Below are 18,844 nucleotides of genomic sequence, written 5' to 3' on the forward strand. Positions count from 1 at the left end.
ACGGTTTAAACTCTAACAATAAGTTCACATTGTCTTCTCTAGCTGTGATTTGGTTGAAATATAAATAACAACAAGTTGATCAATTTGGAGTGAGTAAAATCTCTGAAGTTGCTGTTGCTTTAACTGTGTGAAGTTGGCGAAACTGTCAGGCATTGTATAACGGATTAAACAGAATTCATCATTAGCTGGGTGAGGTAATTATTAATTGCAGTGTGGCCATTCCCAGGCCTGGAAAATGTGTTTTATTTCCCGGCAAGAGATTAATTTCCCACCATTTCTTATGTATTTCTAAAGCAAAATTTCCCTCCAAATGACCAAGTTTCCTGGCAAGAAGATTGCCAAATTGCCAATTATTTAATTCTTTCTTTCTTTCTTTCTTTCTTTCTTTCTTTCTTTCTTTCTTTCTTTCTTTCTTTCTTTCTTTCTTTCTTTCTTTTTTTTTTTTTTTTTAGGGGGAGAGGCCTTTTTATGCACTTTTGGATCTGGATTTTACATCTGACCAATGCTTGCTCTATTATATCACGTTCTATAACTCCAAGTTAATCTTTAGCGGCTCATATATAATAGCGAGTACAATCTCAAGCACGTCATTTACTGTGTGAACATGACGATACTGCCAGGCATCGCATAACGGATTAAGCACTACTAGTATTGATTCTTTAGGATTAAAGTTGATGAAAACTCAATGCATTGGACCAAGCCACCTGCATGGCGTGACGATTTGAGACAATTCATCATTAGCTGGGTGAGGTTACTTATTAATTGCAAAGTGGCCACTGACAATAACAGGTGCGTGCAGGCATAGAATAACCAATAGTGTTTCCATTCTGTACACTTTTCAATACAGTCCTTGGGAGGATGGTACACACTGGCGTGTCCAGGATCTGTTCCTGGGGGAGCTTTCAGAGATATGCCGGGGGCTTAATGTCTAAAATCGCCCCAAAACATGATTTTTAACAAAGCCCCCCTGGACACACCACTGGTACCCAGTACAGATGACCATTCAGGGATGTGCTGCAAACATGGGTCACATTTTCTGCTATTTGGTATATAAATAACCCCTTTTCCAGGCACATGATGATTTTGCAATATAGATGTGTCATTTTTTCAAAATATGCCCAATTTTCCTGAAAAATAGCCCCCACTGCATGTAGCCTAAATTTAAAAAAAATTACAATTTGTATTAATTAAATTAGGAGAAAAAATTTGACTTTTGGTTTATCGACACGTCCAAATTTATTGGAAAATTGGTATATGGATGTGTCCACTTTCAAATTCTCAGCAGCACATCCCATCCCAAACCAAACTTGGCATTTTCCCCAAAAATATTTTTCATTTCCCCCCAGTTTGCCCCACCCCCCACATTTAAGGCAAAACCCCCAAAATTACATACATTTCAACTTTCAACTGCTCCCCCTGAAATTCACTTTTCCCCCCATGCCCCCCCAAAATAATTCCTGGTGCCACCACTGTTTAGCACTGAAAGTGAAAGATACATTCTATGATTTAAAAGGGTTCAAAATAAACCAAGAGCTGTACAAAACTGCTGCACTTTATAAGTAGAGAGCTTTTTCATGTCAAGCATATCTGAAATCTAGGAGATAAGGCTGATGAAACTTTGGCCAGGCACAGTGACCTGGTGAAGGAGGTCATCATAGATAGCTGGTCGGGGCATTTTTACAGGACAGGCAAGTATAGCCAACAATTGGGCTTATTACCTTGATCAGAACCCAGGCCCGTAGCCAGGATTTTTTGTGGACTTTTTTTCCAAGGGGGAGGGGGGGAGCAATTTTGTGAAAAGTGGACTTTCTTCCCCAAATTAGGACCTATTTTGACCAAAAAAGCAGTTTAAAATCTGATTTTTTTGGCTCGCTATGCTCACAAATTCTTTAATTTGTGGACCTTTTGTATACTTTTGCAAATTGGGGGGGGGGGGGTGTTGCACCCCCTGCACCCTCCTTGCTACGGCTCTGTCAGAACCGATTGTGACAAGGTACTTCATTATGGTTCATCTGCCCCGCCTAGGCATGGCAAGAGCGAAATTTGAATTTTTATTTTGGCCCCGCACAGTGTAAAAATGACCTGAAACTATGCCAATCAAGAGCGTCCTTTCAAATCCATTTTCTTATTGCCCACATTGTTATATCTTATCATGCATCAACATAGAGTATTGTCATAACCCACATTCAACAATTTTCGTATGCTAGATGGCATTTTACATCATCATGGTGATTTTATGATGGAATGTCTCATCAGTAGCCATGTTTGTCCTTACTCCCTGATGTTGTGTTCTTGATGCATACTTGACACAGAATTACACTTGATGATTGGCTGGTAATATTGCAAATGGGACTAACCAGAATATCTTACACTTCCCACAATGCATGGGTCAATAGTGACAGGAAATACCTTGAGGTGTTTCTTTTCACTATCAACCTATGCTGCACTGAATAGAAAATCAATACAGGAAAGAAATGCATTGTGGTAAGTGTACATCTTCTCTAGAGACAAAGTTATTACGATGCCAAAAAATGGTGTTTTTCCCCAAATACATCATGAAGCCATGTCAAATGTACTTTCTCAATATATTTACTTGCAGGCCATGTAGGGTCAAAATCATTTCAAAGATTTGTATTTGAGGGCCAAATACACCTGATTTTGCTATATTTACTGTACATTTCAGAGCTGTTCAACGGCCAAACACAATTGGTAGGTAAACAGGATCTAGCCTGCGGGCTGCCTATTTGATTTTGAGAAACCATATTTAAAATCAAGAAAGACAAATTCAATTCAATTAATTCAAATTAATTCAAACGACTTCAGAAAATTGAACATTATTTATTAGTCCTCTACAGATCTTGGAAATAATTAAAGATTTCATTAGAACAAAACCAAAACTCACTATTGATGATTTCGCCTATCTTGGTCGGTAGGCATCATCAGAATGATGGTTGTAGATCCTTACTTCTGGTTGGATAGATCCCAAATGAGTTCCAGTTTTGGTTTTGTTCTAATGAAATCTTTAATTATGTTTACCAACAAACCTGATGAATTTATTTAGTGGATCTTGGAAAGTACCTTTAAAAGCTAACTGAGACTGTACACAAACTTTAATTTTCATATGGGCATAGGTTTTTAGCATGTTTATAGTATAAAAGGCACAAGTAGTGTTGGAATCTGAGACGAATATTCGTCTCAGGTTGGAATTAGGCATTTTTTTATGCATAGCAAAATTTGCTTTTATCACATTTCTCTTGGTACATTCACATACTTCAGTGTGTATTAAGTCTGTTGCATAAAAATACTTCTCAACTCCAAAATTGTGTACCAAATTGATAAAATTGTGTAGCATTTTGCTACGCGATACCAGCTATTTCCAACGCTGGCCGCACAAGAATGTATTAGAGCAAATTGGGAGTGAAAGCACAAATCTACCTCACTAAAGCGGGGCTTAAGCCTCACTCTGGCCCCACTACATATTTGTTCTCTGGCCGCACTATCCGATTAACATTAGGCAAAATACAACAAGATTTGGTGACAATGGTTTGAAAGATTTTGTAGATATGTGCAAACTAAGCATATTTTGTAATGCTTTAGTTTGTTCATCACTGTTTAACAACTCTCGTCCGGCACGCCTGCGTGGTTTACTTCTCAGACGAAGTAGACCACTCAGACGACACAGAAGCATCATTGTTAAACGGTAATGAAAAACAGTGAAATATGATTGAATCCCTAAATCAACTCAATTTTAACAACATTTTGTGAAGGGTAGAAAACAAATTTTAGACCGGAATTGACATTTATTTTCCAATCACAATTCCTGACTGCTTCTTTACAGTACAGGGCAATTGGTAATGGGCTATTCCAGTTGAAATCCATACACTCCTAATGGGAGACATGACCTTAATCTCCCACACAGGGAGTGTAGATTTCAAAATTCCATTTGAAATTCATGCTCCATTATGCATGCATTACTGCAGCAGCTCACGGTTGTTTGATGTGATCATTTATTAGTTTTTCAAACAAGACACCATGTACAACACAATTTTTAGGCTTAAACAGCTTAAAGATGTGTCATACTATGTATACAGATGCTTTTGAGTCATTCTCAACTTTAATTTCCCTTCTTTTACAACATTATCCACTTTCACAGCATTTTTAAAGCTTTTTCGGATATAAAATGTATCTATTTATGACAAGATTGGTGGCGCTATTTAGATACTGGAAATTACTCTTTCAGGCTTTTAATCAAAATAATTCCTTTTATTTTTTTGATGAAATATGTTTTATGATAAAATTTCTTTGTTGCTTGTTTCACCTATTCCATCTGTTTAAATGGCAGTATTGATTAACTACCCCTTGCAAATTAAGAAATATGATCTGTGATAAATAGCGCCATCTATAGTTTGCATTTTCTTAATAATGAAGCCAATTCTATATATACATCGAACAACCGTGGCAGAGAGGAAACTTCATTTATTTCAAATAATTCTAGAAAAAATATTCCTTTTTGTTTAATTAGTCTTAGTTGTCTTTTTTGTTTTATTCCATTTGTTTACACTGTACCCTGACACAATTTTGACATGATTGATCAAAGTGGTACCAAGTCCAGAGGAGGAAATATTGTGGGTAACTCCCTGGGCGGAGTACCTCTTTCCCAACTACCCCTATCTACTCATTTCCTCCTAATACTCTTCTAATCAAGGTGAATTCTATATCATCAATTTAGATATCCCACATATTACCTGTTATCTGGTCCTAAAAAGCAGAGGGATCTGCAAGGAATAACAATTGCTGCCTTGTGTGACAAATCAAACATGCTGCCCTTTTGAATTTTTGATCAAACTGCTTTCCCTCCAAGTGGTAAAAAGGAAAAAAAAACAACAACAAAAACCACAGGAAGTGTGAATTTCAAATGAATGGGTGACTCCATTTGAAATCTGCATCCCTTGTGTGGACGATTAAGGCCATATCTTCCACAGGGGGCATATAGATTTCAACTGGAATAGCCTAATAATCAGAGATAGGATTGTATAACAATATAGCAGATGGCAGCTATACATTGCATCTCCCCATCACATAGCAGATGGCAGCTATACATTGCCTCTCCCCATCACATAGCAGATGGCAGCTATACATTGCCTCTCCCCATCACATAGCAGATGGCAGCTATACATAATTTGCATCTCCCCATCACATAGCAGATGGCAGCTATACATTGCCTCTCCCCATCACATAGCAGATGGCAGCTATACATTGCATCTCCCCATCACATAGCAGATGGCAGCTATACATTGCCTCTCCCCATCAAGTCTCCCATCAAACAAACAGTTACTATTTGAACTGATAACAGTTTACGCTTACCCTACGCTCCCGGCCATCGAGGGCTCCCCAAACAGGTGCATTTTATATCACTATTGTCAAGAACCCTTTCATTCTCTCTACTTTAATAGTTCTTTTATACCATTGATAAGATTAGGGAAGATGTAAGATGGAGAACTCAACCATTTTCGGAGCTGTCAAGTGCATAATCAAGACCAGGTGGGTTTTGATGTCTTTTCTAGGTCACAGCACTCTTTATAGAAAAAGAGATAATTCTTATCAAAATGTGGGATGATGTCCCCGATGATGTCCCATCATGATGATGAGATGAGATAACTGTAAAGCATGATATTTTTGTGGCATTAAAGTTTTGCGTTTTGGAGAGAATCCAAGTTTCTGTGACATGAAATTTTGAGAATTAATATGTTTCCTTAAGGGATCGAATAGCAACGTATGCATGCACAGTATTTAACGTAGGACCTGAGAGCACATCAGACATACCAAATTGCATCCTGAATGGGGAGTGTCCTTCTGATATCAAATAATTTAGATTGTTTGAAATTCGCAATATAATACAAAGTTTATGGCAAATTATTAAAAACTGATATCTGACATTTAACAGTTCTCAAAGTAAAAATGTTGACCATTCGTATTGAAGATATATAAAAGTCAAAAGTGTCATCAGGGGTTAAACAGTATTGCTATCATGTTGCTGGTGATATCACAGCTATAATACTGGCAACTGACAAAAAATTGCCAAATGGGGATGACAATTTGGCTTTGCCCCCTGAATTGGGACGAACATTTAGCTTTTCCCCCTCACACCAAAATCCTGGCTACGCTACTGCTCATTTAGCTTGATCACATCACAATGAACCACAATGGCCTCATCCCAATGTCATTGTTCAATAGCCTCAATTCAACAAGAATAGAGCCAAATTTGACCTCAAGTTTCAGACTACGAGTTTTTGTACCCAAATTTTCATAGGTCATTCAATGAATGTGCAAATGTATTGGGATTAAAGAACTTTGCCCTGATAGATGAACATGTTGTGGATCCTAGTGTAATGTCTAGTCCTTGATAAGTGACACAATATACATAAATATGAAAATGTACTTTGATCTGTTTATCTATATTACTATAATTATGAACAAACTCACACCCTTTAAAAAATGTGACCATTATATTTTCATGGATATGCAACATAATAACAGGGAAATATACATGGACAAACTGTTTTATATAGCACACTATTGTATGCCAGTGTCAATGCATTCAACACTTGAGCTGGGCTTTTTTCTTTGCAGGGGGGTATGACATACTGCTATTCATGAAGTTATCCAAAAGTTTATGGGGATTCATAAATTGTGTGTATCATGTTTATTTATTTCAATATTGTGAACTAATAATAATAATAATAATAATAATAATAATAATAATAATAATAATAATAATAATAATAATAATAATAATAATAATAATAATAATAAAAAATAATAATAATAATAATAATAATAATAATAATAACGATTGACTAGCGAGTATAGTCCCACCCTTTTTTGAGTGAAAAATGACCGAAAATGGGGGGTGGGACTTTACACGAGGATTTGCTAGTTAACAAGGTGCATTTTTAAGCTTTCAAAACAGTGAATACATGTCAAGGTGTCCGATATTCGGCACCAGAAGCTTTAAAAAGTAGTCTCACTTGAGTTGTAAAAAACTCATATTTTCTCATATTTTTGGGAATATTGTTAATAAAATATGTCAATTTCTTTGAAAGAAATGACATGCAAACTATCATTTATTTTATTTTACGCCTACTCTGACACAAGATCGATCTTTCCACATGTTGTTTACTAACTGTGGAGGCGGCCATCTTGAATCCTTGTTCACGGCCGTAGAGTTTATTTTCACTAAATTGGACTTCATTTTCTCACATCAAAATCCTTCAAAAATTCCAAAATAATGTTTTCATGTATCCATGATTTATGTAGAGCATTTTAAATATTTAGGATTGATTTTTGACAGCAAATATGAGACTGAAAATAAATAAAATCAGTGAAAGAGGTTTGATTAATTCACCGAGTGGCTTCTAAACAAAAACAAAACAACTGATTCAGTTTCCATTTTTCCAGCGAGAGTTTTGTGAAAGCTTGATATTTTGTTGAATTTTTATCATCTTTACAATAATATGTGAACTATTTTGAGGATGTTTCAAGGTAAATAAATAATCTAGCAATGAAAATTAAGCTCCATTTTAGTCACAAAAATAATTTTGAGGTCATTTTGCAAAAGTTGCATGATTTGGGTTGTCAAATTCGGAACCATTCTGTTAAAAATTGGCAGTGGGACTTTACTCGGGGAAATAACAAATTCTGAAATTTCCCCAAATATTAGGGTGGGACTATACTCGAAGGTGGGCTTATACTCGTGTCAGTACGGTAATAATAATAAAAATAATAATAATAATAACACAAATTGTGTTATTTTAATTTGAAACCTCATACAATTTGCAAAATTAAAATACAGTAAAAAACTAAATACAACTACATGTACGTCATTTATCAATTGTGTAAACTAGCTTCATCTAGATATCAATCAATAATTGCAAATTTACCAGCACATTAAACTAGGAAATTGCACGATCATGCATTATAGTACACTGCAACAACTAAGATATCATGCAATGCGATAATTAAACCCTCAAAATATGAATACGCCTATATTTCTGAGTTCATAGTATTTCATTTAGGGTGAGAAAGGTGGTGGTGATTGGTGGATGTTGACATTGTCTTGCATGTCAATGGTATGCACTTGTTAATACACCAATTATACTACAACTAGTGGTACTACTCTACCAATACTTCAGGAGCAGGAGAACAGAAAGTAAGTATGTTTCTCATGTATAGACGAATCCAACCAGCCAAGCGCTGGACAGAATTCATTCAGCCATAAGCCCGACTCCACATCGCAGTGCGATGGGATGCTGCGATGCTATAAAAACTGTAATCTGAGCCAGGTTTTTACGAGCTCAGCAGTGAAAATTCTCATCGCGCAGTGAAAATTTTGGTCCGCGATGGAGTTGAACAATGTTCTACTTTTTCGTATCGCGCTGCTATATTGCAGCCGTGCACGCTTCTGATTGGCTGCTGGAAAATCAAAAGGAGATGCAGACCCCACATGCTTTTAAAACATCACAATATCGCGCGATGAAATTAAAATGTACATTTTAATTTCATCACGCGATGCGGCGATGTTTGAAAAGCATCGCATCGCGCTGCAAAGTGGAGTCAGGATTGGGCTTTAGATGTGAAACACGGGTGAAGGAATTTAAAATCCCTACCAAGCCTGCATTATTTCACATTTCAGGTGGTATGGGTCCTGTCAATGTCTGCTATTGAGGTGTACGACTGTGTGAAAATGGATTTTTTTATACTTGGCTTGGACTAATTGATGCTATATGAGGGAGAATATAGTCAACACCAGGTAGAGCTCTCCCTGTGGTGCAGGGGACCAAACTTTGAAACTGATTAGAGCAAAATATGGGCTACTGAACTGAAATTTTAAGATCTTTTTTGGGGTATAGTGAACTAAAATTGGTCCAAATGTATTAAGTGTGGAGCTAAGAAATTCTGAAGTTTTTAGTCAAGGTCAGGTTAAGAAACTGGAGCTTGAACTATTGCAGAGCCTGAACTGAGAACCCTTGACTGCTGCACATACTCGTACCACCTCTATATATATGTCAGTGGCCCTTCCACGATAGAGGGCCCTCTAGTTACCACATGACACAAATGATTCATGACAACATTTTGATGTGATGAAACCCTACTCAGTGTTGTAGGTTATTCAAAGCTAACCAGAAGACGATGCAGAACATATGATTTTCTCCTTTTCTTTACAACTCCCTTCTTTCAAATCTAGCATCTTGAGAAACTAGTGTTCAAGATGGACCTTTTTAATCCAGACACCCCATCGTGCTCTTCGACCACCAGTACCCGACGTAAAGCCGTAACAAATGCAGGCGTCTACTACATATGGTCTCAGTCTAGTGATGAAGATCGCAGACCAAGAAGCCTAGACTACATGGGTGAATACCGATCAGTGGACCGTATAACTTGCAGCTGTGATTTTAAAGCAGAACCAGTGATGAAGAACTTTGGTATTTTTCACACTGATTTAGTGAAAATGCCTCCAGGTAAAATGACTGTTTAAAGATTTAGCAACTTATTTTATTTACCCTGTACATCAATGTTTATAGTCTCATTGCATGTTTGAAATTGATAAGGAACAGCAGCGAGTGATCCTGTAAACCTGCGTTGAAAGTACCCAAAATTTAAGACATTCCATTTAAAAGATATGACATTAAAAAGATTGGATAGGGTTATTATAACAATTACTAGTCTTTGACGAATGCTGTTTTATCAATATTTTGCATACTGCTTCATTTTTGGAGTATGCATCACAAGTTTGGGTATTTATAATGAATGATAAGTGATCATGCATGTTTTGTGAGGACAGATATGAGTCAAGCTGTAAGATGGGGTCTTGTGAGTGGCTTACAGGCCGAGGTATATTTAGTCGTCAAAATGCAGGGAAGAATCACAGTTCACTTTTTACACACTTTTGAATAGAGATTTAGGGTTATGGTTTGGATTAGAGTTTAGGATTTAGGGTTTAATAACAAACAGGGTCAAAAACAACTAGAAACAAGCTAGAATCTTCCAAGTGTAAAAGACGGATTCAGTCTCTTACATACTATTGCAATTTCGCTCCTATACCTTTACATTGGCATGAACCACGGTTCTTCGCTGCAAAATGGTCGTATTATATAGTTCACAGGCCATGAAATGGGGGTCTAACTGCCACACATACATATGATATACTGCCAATAACTATGCTTATTTCCTTACCCATTTTATTCTTATTAAGGATTGGACTACATCCTTCAAAACGAGGCCCATTCAGACATCACAATCAAAGTTGATGACAAGTTATTCAAAGCTCACAAGAGCATCCTTGTCGCAAGCAGTGACTACTTCAAAACAATGTTTTCTGCTGGATTCAAGGAAGCCAACATGAATGAAATTGAGCTACATGTACCTGGACAAAGCGAGGTATTTGAGACCCTCCTCGAGTTCATTTATTCTGGGAAGATGAGTTACTTGACATCAGATACAGCTGTGGACATTTTAGGTATGGCTGGCTACTTGCAAATGGATCAAGCAGTTGAATTGTGTTGCGAGGCCATTTTACACTGGTATGCTAGGAATTTGATGTCTCTGGAAAGAGCTCTGGAAATCTGCCAACATCCGGAAGAAAACTTGAGTTTTCTCATCCTGCAATCCAAATACTACATAGCAGTCCATTTAAGGAAAACATGTGGCATTATCCCTGAAACACTAGAGTGTTTGAAGATGTGCATGGAAACTGTGTCAGACATGATAAATGATGACGTAAGTACTAGAAAGGCAGTTAACATATTTTATAAATATAAAAAGTACAGTGTAATACATCACTGAACATGGGGAACTGCAACTTTGACTAAATTCAAATTTGGAAATGACATGCTCAGTTACCCTCATAGAGGCCTTTTTTGTCCATAGAGGACATTACTTCACAAAGGTGGCCGATCTGCTGTGTCCAAGCAGTACATCAGTCAATGTGAGACATTAAATTAAGATTAAAACCAGCGTGCACTCACGATTACATGATTTTTTCACTCGAAAATGTCTCACGGCCAAGAATTAACCCTAATGCTAAAAGTGGTTTGGGGCCATCAGAAAGGAAAGAAGGAATGAAAAAGGAAAGAAGATGAACAAAGTTACCTCACACCCCCGGGATTTGAACCTTCGACCCCTGGGTGCCAGCAGGAAATCACTGACCGGTAGCCACAGGTCTTTCGCTGGCATCACATGGTATGCATGCATGCAGCCGTTTTGCTTTGTAAGATTTTACAGAATTAGGCCAGGGTTAAAGAAACCGCATAATTTTCACTCATAGATGGGGAGAGGGGATCAAGGTCATTCGACTGTTGACAAAAAGAGCATGCAAAACCACACCATCCTCCTTTAACTGTTGGCATTTAAATTTATATTTTACAGCATCGTTTCATAGTCATGATGAAGTGGCTGGAACAAAACTGGGAGGACCGCAAGCAGCACGCATACCACCTGCTACACAAGATAAAGATAGCAGATTTGTCCAGGAGAACAATGATTCAGCTGGGACAGAATACACAGCTTCAAGAAGTAGTCCAAGTCAATGTCATCAAAACGGAACACTCAGACGAACAACTTGGAGAGACACTTTCTGAAATCCTGAAATATTGCTCACCTTCTGTCTCTTATTATGATTATTATGATGATGAAGATATTCGCATGATTCAGGAAGGCCGTATACAAACAAGATGGGTGAATTTAGTAGAGGTATTTTATTTGATATTTTGTTTATAAATATTAAGAAATAACTCCAGGAATTTAATTAGAGAATAAGTAAGAATGTGATACATGCACTTTCTTATATCCTGCTTTGGACTAAACTACAACAATTATTCCATTGTCTTCTTGAAGAAATTCATTAGGTTTGTGTGATTCAATTAACAGCATGTTCTTTTTGCCAAAACCAAATATATTTTACTGACCTGACAGTTTTAGCCATCTTGGTCGAACGCCATCATCGGAGTGATGGTACTCGATCCTTCCTTCTGGTTGATTGGTCACCAACAGAGGGCGCACTAGTGCCCAGAAGTGGATTGTACATGTGACTGAAGTCACATGGATCGTATATGTGAAGAGGACAAAATCAAACGTGCCCTCGGACAGTATGGCTACCCGGAATGGAAGTCAGGTAAAATACAAAATGGACAATAAACAGTGAAGAAACCGAGTAAGAACAAGGATTCCACAGAGAGAAATAAAGGACTTGTCATCATTCCTTATGTTGAGAAATTGTCAGAAACGGCAACTTGCATTTTTAGAAAGCATGACATTGCCACCGCGAAAGCCCTCATTTACCCCGAGGAAATTGTTAGTTCACCCCAAGGACCAAAAAGATCCCCTCTGTACGACCGATTGTGCCTACGAGATACCTTGCACCAATTGTGACACTACTTATATGGGTGAAACAGGTCATCATTTTGAAACTAGATTGGGTGAACATAAGATGAAATCGGACAAAGTAGCAAAAAGTAAAGGAATCTTTACTACACCATAGAATATCTAGTCTATGACTACACAAACCAGGAAACAATCTGAAAGCGAAAAATTAAAATTGACAATCGCAGACAACGCAGTTCAACATAATCATGTGATCAATTGGGACGGCTTAAAAGTTCTCAACATGGAATGTGATCTATGGGCTCGCCGCATCAAACAATCCATGTGAATAAGAAAGAGAGCTCCTAACACCACGAACAGAGATGATGGGGCCTATTTTCTCAGTCATGTATACGATCCACGTCTGGGTGCTAGTGCACCTTCTGTTGGAGATTGCAGATTAATAACTGGCCTAAACTAACTGAATATGTATCATAGTCAATATTTGGGTGGAGTATGATTGTTTATGTATAATAAATAAGTTGACATAAATTCCTTTGTCATCTGACAAATTTTACACAGACTTCCACCAACCAAGATCTTCAGTCAACTGATGATATTCAACCTGTACAATCCACACGAAAAACTGAATATACCGATGAAATGTTGGGGAAGCTAGATCATGATTATATGGTCTGTAGTACAATGGCCAACCGAGCTGGTAAAGTTTACAGGAAGCATTTGGTGTCAGGTTAGTATGATATTGTTGTGCTGGTTTCATGTTGTCATACCGCCCTGGCTTTGCCGTTCGATGGTGATATTTATGTCACTGCGTAAAAGCACCAGAAACGCTAGCGGTGACTATCAAAAGTAGGATTTTTAAGTTTTTAGGCCTTTACGTATTTTTTCAACACCAAAACTGGTGCTTTCAAATTTGGTGCTTTCTATAAGCCCAACAAGCAGCATCTTGCCAAAAATTTGATCACCCTGCCGATTTGTCCAAAGCGACAGATCGCAAGGCTATGCGTGCAGGGTCCAGAGACAAACCTTTTTTTTTGGCCTAACACGAAAGTGCAAGCTACAAAGGCAATAATTACCATCTTGTAAAGAGTAAAATGAGAAAAATGTAACTTACTTGTGACAGATTTTAAAATAAACTTGTCATATAGCTGACATACTGGAACACTATGAAATGATAAATAGTAATTACATTAGAAGTCAATTAGATTAATGGTTTTCTTATTTCATAGTTTACAAAGAGTTGAGTCAGCAAAGAAGTGAGGAAACCTACTGTGATGTTGATGTCAGAGTTGACGGAAGAATTTTCAAAGCGCACAAGAGTGTGCTGATGATATGCTGCAATTACTTCAAAGAATTACTGACCGACCCACAAACACACAAGATTGAAATAGATGGTGAAAGCGAAACATTTGAAAGATTGCTCAATGCACTCTACACTGGTAAAATAGAAGGGGTCTCAACAGACACACTTATGTCTACCCTTGATATGGCCAGCAAACTACAACTTCACTCAGTAATCGACACACTGAAGCTGTTCGTTTCCGAGCTCACACATAGTGGAGAGATGTCGCTAGACATGGCTCAGCAAATCTGCAAGAGAGAAGAGCCAGGCCTCTCTTCCATTCAAGAGATTTGCAAAGATTACACCAAAGCAAGCTTTGTGTCACTTGTGGAATGTCATCCAGGACAAGCATCTATAGAATACCTGACTGAACATCTGGATGAGATGAAAAAGCCAGACGAATCAGTAAGTACTAGTATTTTAAAATTTTCCTGGGGGCCACTTGTATTCCGAGGTGGCATGAACTTTCAAAATGGACCCTAAACAATTATTTTTCTGGGGCTTTCATAATACCCTAAACACCATATTTTGGTCACATTGTCTATCTTTAAACAGTGGAAAACTATCATTATTTTGTAATTGTTGGATGTTTCATATTGAGGTCTTGTCAAATATGTTATACTTTTGTGTGATTTTTGATGTTTTTGACACCCTGAAGCAAGTATGCACATACATCGCTTGCCTGTTAAAACATACACTTTTTGCACAATAATGATATCCACCTCCAAGTTCACTTCCTCCTTGATGATGTCTTGCATAATCATGTCTATTCTTTTGGTCAAGGGTTAACACCATTCTCTTCTGCCCAATCGACAGTCCTTTTTTTTTTCAGATTCAGAAAGACCCTCGATCTAGACCCAAAGCCAAGAATCATCCATGATTGAGCTTCTTTAAACTAAAAAATATACCACAAGGACAAAGTTATAATTAGCATTTACATTGGCACACACGAAAGTGGTAGAAATACATAGAAAACCAATGGATCTTTACCATTTTCATGAATGCACAATTAAATATAAATTACAACTTTGTCCTCTGTGGTAATCTTTTGGTAATTTTCTTTTCCCTAATTTTTTAAAAATAACCAGGGATGGTCCCAACTTTGGATCTTGGATAGAGGACTATTCAAAACCCTAATCCTAACCCTAATCTGTTGATCTATCATCATTACTACTTTACAGAAATTTGTGCAATTTTTGCTGAATTGGTTAACACACAGCTGGGAAGAGAGGAAGCAGCATGCACATGATCTATTGAAAAAGGTTAGGCTTGGTGTCTTGTCAGATGATCTTCTGAAGAAACTTCAGGAAATGACTTCAGATATTGTGGGATGTAGGAAGATGTTGATGGAGGTAATGAAGCTGAAGGCTACTACAAAGACACCACAAAGACTGCAGGATATTCCTCTTTATATTAGCCATCCACATTGGTTTGCTACAAGGACAACTATCACAGTAAGAATAACTTAACCCTAACCGCCTAAGGGCTTTTTGGCGACGGAAGGGAAAGAAGGAAGGAATGAAGAGAGAAAAGAAGGAAAGAAGTTGTTTGCTCTGGGTGGGATTCGAACCCGAGACCCCTCGCATGCCAGGCACTGGGTCAGCGACACTTTGCCACGGGTCTTGGGTTTTAATGGCCAGCTAAACCGCCTATATATCACTTAGGCGATTAAGTCATCACACCACGTGGGATGCATGCACTAACAGCGCATATACCAGGTAGTATTTTGTAGTATACCGTCCTGTTAGGGTTAAGGAAGCCTATATTGAGTTTCGATAGTGGTAACCTAACCCTAACCGCCTAAGGGCTTTTTAGCGGCGGACGGAAGGGAAAGAAGGAAGGAATAAAGAGAGAAAAGAAGGAAAGAAGTTGTTTGCTCTGGGTGGGATTCGAACCCGAGACCCCTCGCATGCCAGGCACTGGGTCAGCGACACTTTGCCACGGGTCTTGGGCTTCGCGTCATCACACCACGTGGGATGCATGCACGAACAGCGCATATACCAGGTAGTATTTTGTAGTATACCGTCCTGTTAGGGTTAAGACAAGAATTACATCACATGTTACGAGCAGGTATACATGTACTCCTACAGTTAGCTAACCCTCTGAATATTCCTCTGATGGATCAAATTAAGGTTACAATTAAATCAAAGGTTCACTATGTCGAAGGTTTGCTTTGTCAAATAAGGCTCACTACGTTAATATGAAATAAAGTTCACTATATGTCGAATCTAACCCTAACCTTATCCCTAATCCTAATTGTTACCCTAACCCTAAATTTGAAACCTCAGCCTAACCTCGCTCCGTAATATATAGTGTAATGTTATTCATTTGAGAGACAATGAAGTGCACAACACAACAGCACTGTAGGGTTTGAACCGCAACCCTCCAATCATGAGTCCCAACCTGTACTGCCAGTACCACTGTGCCAATAACTGATGTGATCTGTTCCTATTAAATTTGACTTCAATGAACATAATACTAAGTAATTATTACGGTGTGGTACAGTGAATTTAGATTTCTGGCTATGGAGAATTATGCTCTATCACACAAGTCGCAAACAAAGTAACCAAAATAAATATTTCATTTATTTCATTAAATATTTTATTTCACTTCTTTCATATTTTGAAGGCCATGGTTGCTTTAGGTGGACGTAACCACTCCAATGAATACTATCATGGATCTTGGAGGAAAGCAAACATGGAATTACCTGAACCACTAACACAACATGCCAGTGTTGTTATCAATGGTCATCTCTGCATAGCAGGAGGAAGAATTCAAGTCAACGGAAGCTGGAATCGGTGCACAGAAGCTTTCCGATGGTACGACATGCAAAGTAAGCAGTGGAAACCTCTCGCATCTATGCATCAGCGCAGACGTAACTTTCCACTGGTATTTATGGATGGTTATGCATATGCCATTGGTGGGGGATGGCGATATGGTATGTTAGTTGAATGTGAACGCTATAGTGTGATGCATAACAGTTGGGAGAAGTTACCACCAATGCCAATTGCATGCAAGTACCATTCTGCTGTAGCATATGATGGGGTAATCCTGGTGTATGGTTCAAAGAAAGGCTCAATGACGAATGAGCATGTCTTGCAACGGTTCACTCCATCATGGCGAGGATCTGGTGGGTCATGGCAAGTATTGATGAGTGAAAATATTACATTAGGATCCATAGATTTGGCTAGACCTGTTCTTACAGTTCAGAAAGAGCAGCTTTATCGAGTAGCTTATGGTAAGAATCAAAACAGGGCTTACGTAAGTAAGGTTGACCAAGTAAGTGTAGGGTTCAACTCTGCAACCACTGAAGAGGATCAGTGTTTAGACAAACGCGATAGTAGTAGTTCTTTTCATCCAATTATATTTTGTATTGATAGCCAATTGTATGCTATTGTTCATGGTTGTGTTTTTGACTTAGAAAGACAAGTAGGATGTTCAGAATTGCATTTGAGACACATAACCAACACATGTGACAAGTTTGGAACAGCAAGTGTGGCCATCGTGTCACTTGATCCACCAGTAGAAGCTGAAGTCGAGTCCAGCTCATCTGAGTCTGATTCTGAGCCAGTTCTAAGTTTGCGTGATATTGTAATAAGTTTGGACGATGACATCGCGATGAGTATCCTTGTATTTTAATAATGATATAAACTGCTCCAAAAAAGAAACTTACCAGGTAAGAAATTTGTCTGTCAAATTCAAACGACAAATTGTGTTACACTAAATGGGATATGAGTGGAAGCAGTGTTAATTGACGCTGCAATTTTTACACCTCATTTGTTGCAAACGGATGAGTATTTTTGAAGTTTAACTTATTTAACCGAACCTATCCACTGGAATGAAAGTTGCACTCATACCACTTGAGATGGTTGGCAGTATACAGGTGTAATCAGTGCTCTCCTCTTCTTCTTTGCATGACTAACTTTCCTATTGCTTCTTGTGAGGATGAAGAATGATCAAAGTTCAATGACAATTGTGTGAATTCATTGGGGCGGACCTGCAACTTTCAAATTTGATAGTAGGCTTGTTCAAATGAGCATAACTTCAAAAGTTTTGATCTGTTTACGACAAATGAGGTGTCAAACTCACGTAAATGTACACCGCTTCCACTCATATGCTATTCAGTATAATACGATTTGTCGTTTGAACTTGACAGACGAATTTCTTACCTGGTAAGTTACTTTTTGGGACCAGTTTACAAAGAATGCCAATGATGTGATCTATGATGTAATTGACTATAAATAAGTTTACTAATTCGGCTGGAAACAGCATTGTAAAGTCATTTATGCAATGTAAAAAAAAGTCAGTCAATACCATAAATAATACCAAAATACACCAGTCACTGACTGCCCTTCTGTTTACACCCACCTTGACCTTCTCTATTATTGTTTATTTAATTAATTGTTTGCAAGACCTGTTTAAAAAGAACAAAAAGGATTTCACCAAACAAAATTTAAAATCCATTGACATTTAATCACTAGTGTGCATTGTGTTGTACTTGAATCTTTCTTTCAAACTTGGAATGAAGTTAATCGATGCATGCATTATGAAATTGCTCATTTCTTCACAATCAGCCAACTGATTCAAGTAAAATTAGCATATAAGATGCATAAAATGGCTGCACGCTGGTTTTCTTATTTTTGGATTCTGATCCCTATTTCTTGACTTATATCCAAATTCATTTACCCAGTAATTTTTTTCTAGGACACCCTGTATATGGTGTATGAAAAAAAGTTTGGTTGGAAGCATAACATTGTAGTAAAACAAACAAAATCGATGTTGTTGTGTATATGCATCCTACTTATCCTACTTTAGCATCTTGCCTGACACTGTACCAGCCGCTTCGAGCTAGTCTTCGTTCAGCTTCTGACATCACCCGCTATCCGAACGCACTCCTACTAAAACACTCATATCTGCTCATAACCGACTTTTACATATATCGCTCCGCACATCTGGAACAACTTACCAGCTGAAATCAGAAACTGTGACACACTCTCCAAGTTCAAAAAATGTCTGAAAACACACTTGTATCCAAATGATGAATAATGTTTTTGCTTGTATTGTATTTATTATATATTTGCCATTTTCTCTTATTGCCGTTTTTCACTGGTTCATACTGCGCTT

The 18,844-nt window shown here is 37.8% G+C and overlaps 2 protein-coding genes across 3 annotated transcripts in view; one reads left to right on the top strand and one right to left on the bottom strand.

The window, feature by feature from the left end:
- The window catches only part of LOC140157406 (tubulin-specific chaperone D-like), a 250,318-nt gene that overhangs the window by 119,195 nt on the left and 112,279 nt on the right, over window positions 1–18,844 (bottom strand). The window lies entirely within an intron of this gene.
- Window positions 9,247–17,363, top strand: LOC140156508 (uncharacterized). Its single transcript, XM_072179451.1, has 7 exons — window positions 9,247–9,518; window positions 10,253–10,776; window positions 11,425–11,748; window positions 12,940–13,108; window positions 13,608–14,125; window positions 14,902–15,174; window positions 16,349–17,363. Exons 1-7 carry the CDS (start codon window positions 9,269–9,271, stop codon window positions 17,357–17,359), a joined length of 3,069 nt encoding a protein of 1,022 aa, XP_072035552.1. The 5' UTR covers window positions 9,247–9,268; the 3' UTR covers window positions 17,360–17,363.

This window comes from Amphiura filiformis, chromosome 7 (genome assembly GCF_039555335.1).
Source record: "Amphiura filiformis chromosome 7, Afil_fr2py, whole genome shotgun sequence".
Lineage (NCBI taxonomy): Eukaryota > Metazoa > Echinodermata > Ophiuroidea > Amphilepidida > Amphiuridae > Amphiura > Amphiura filiformis.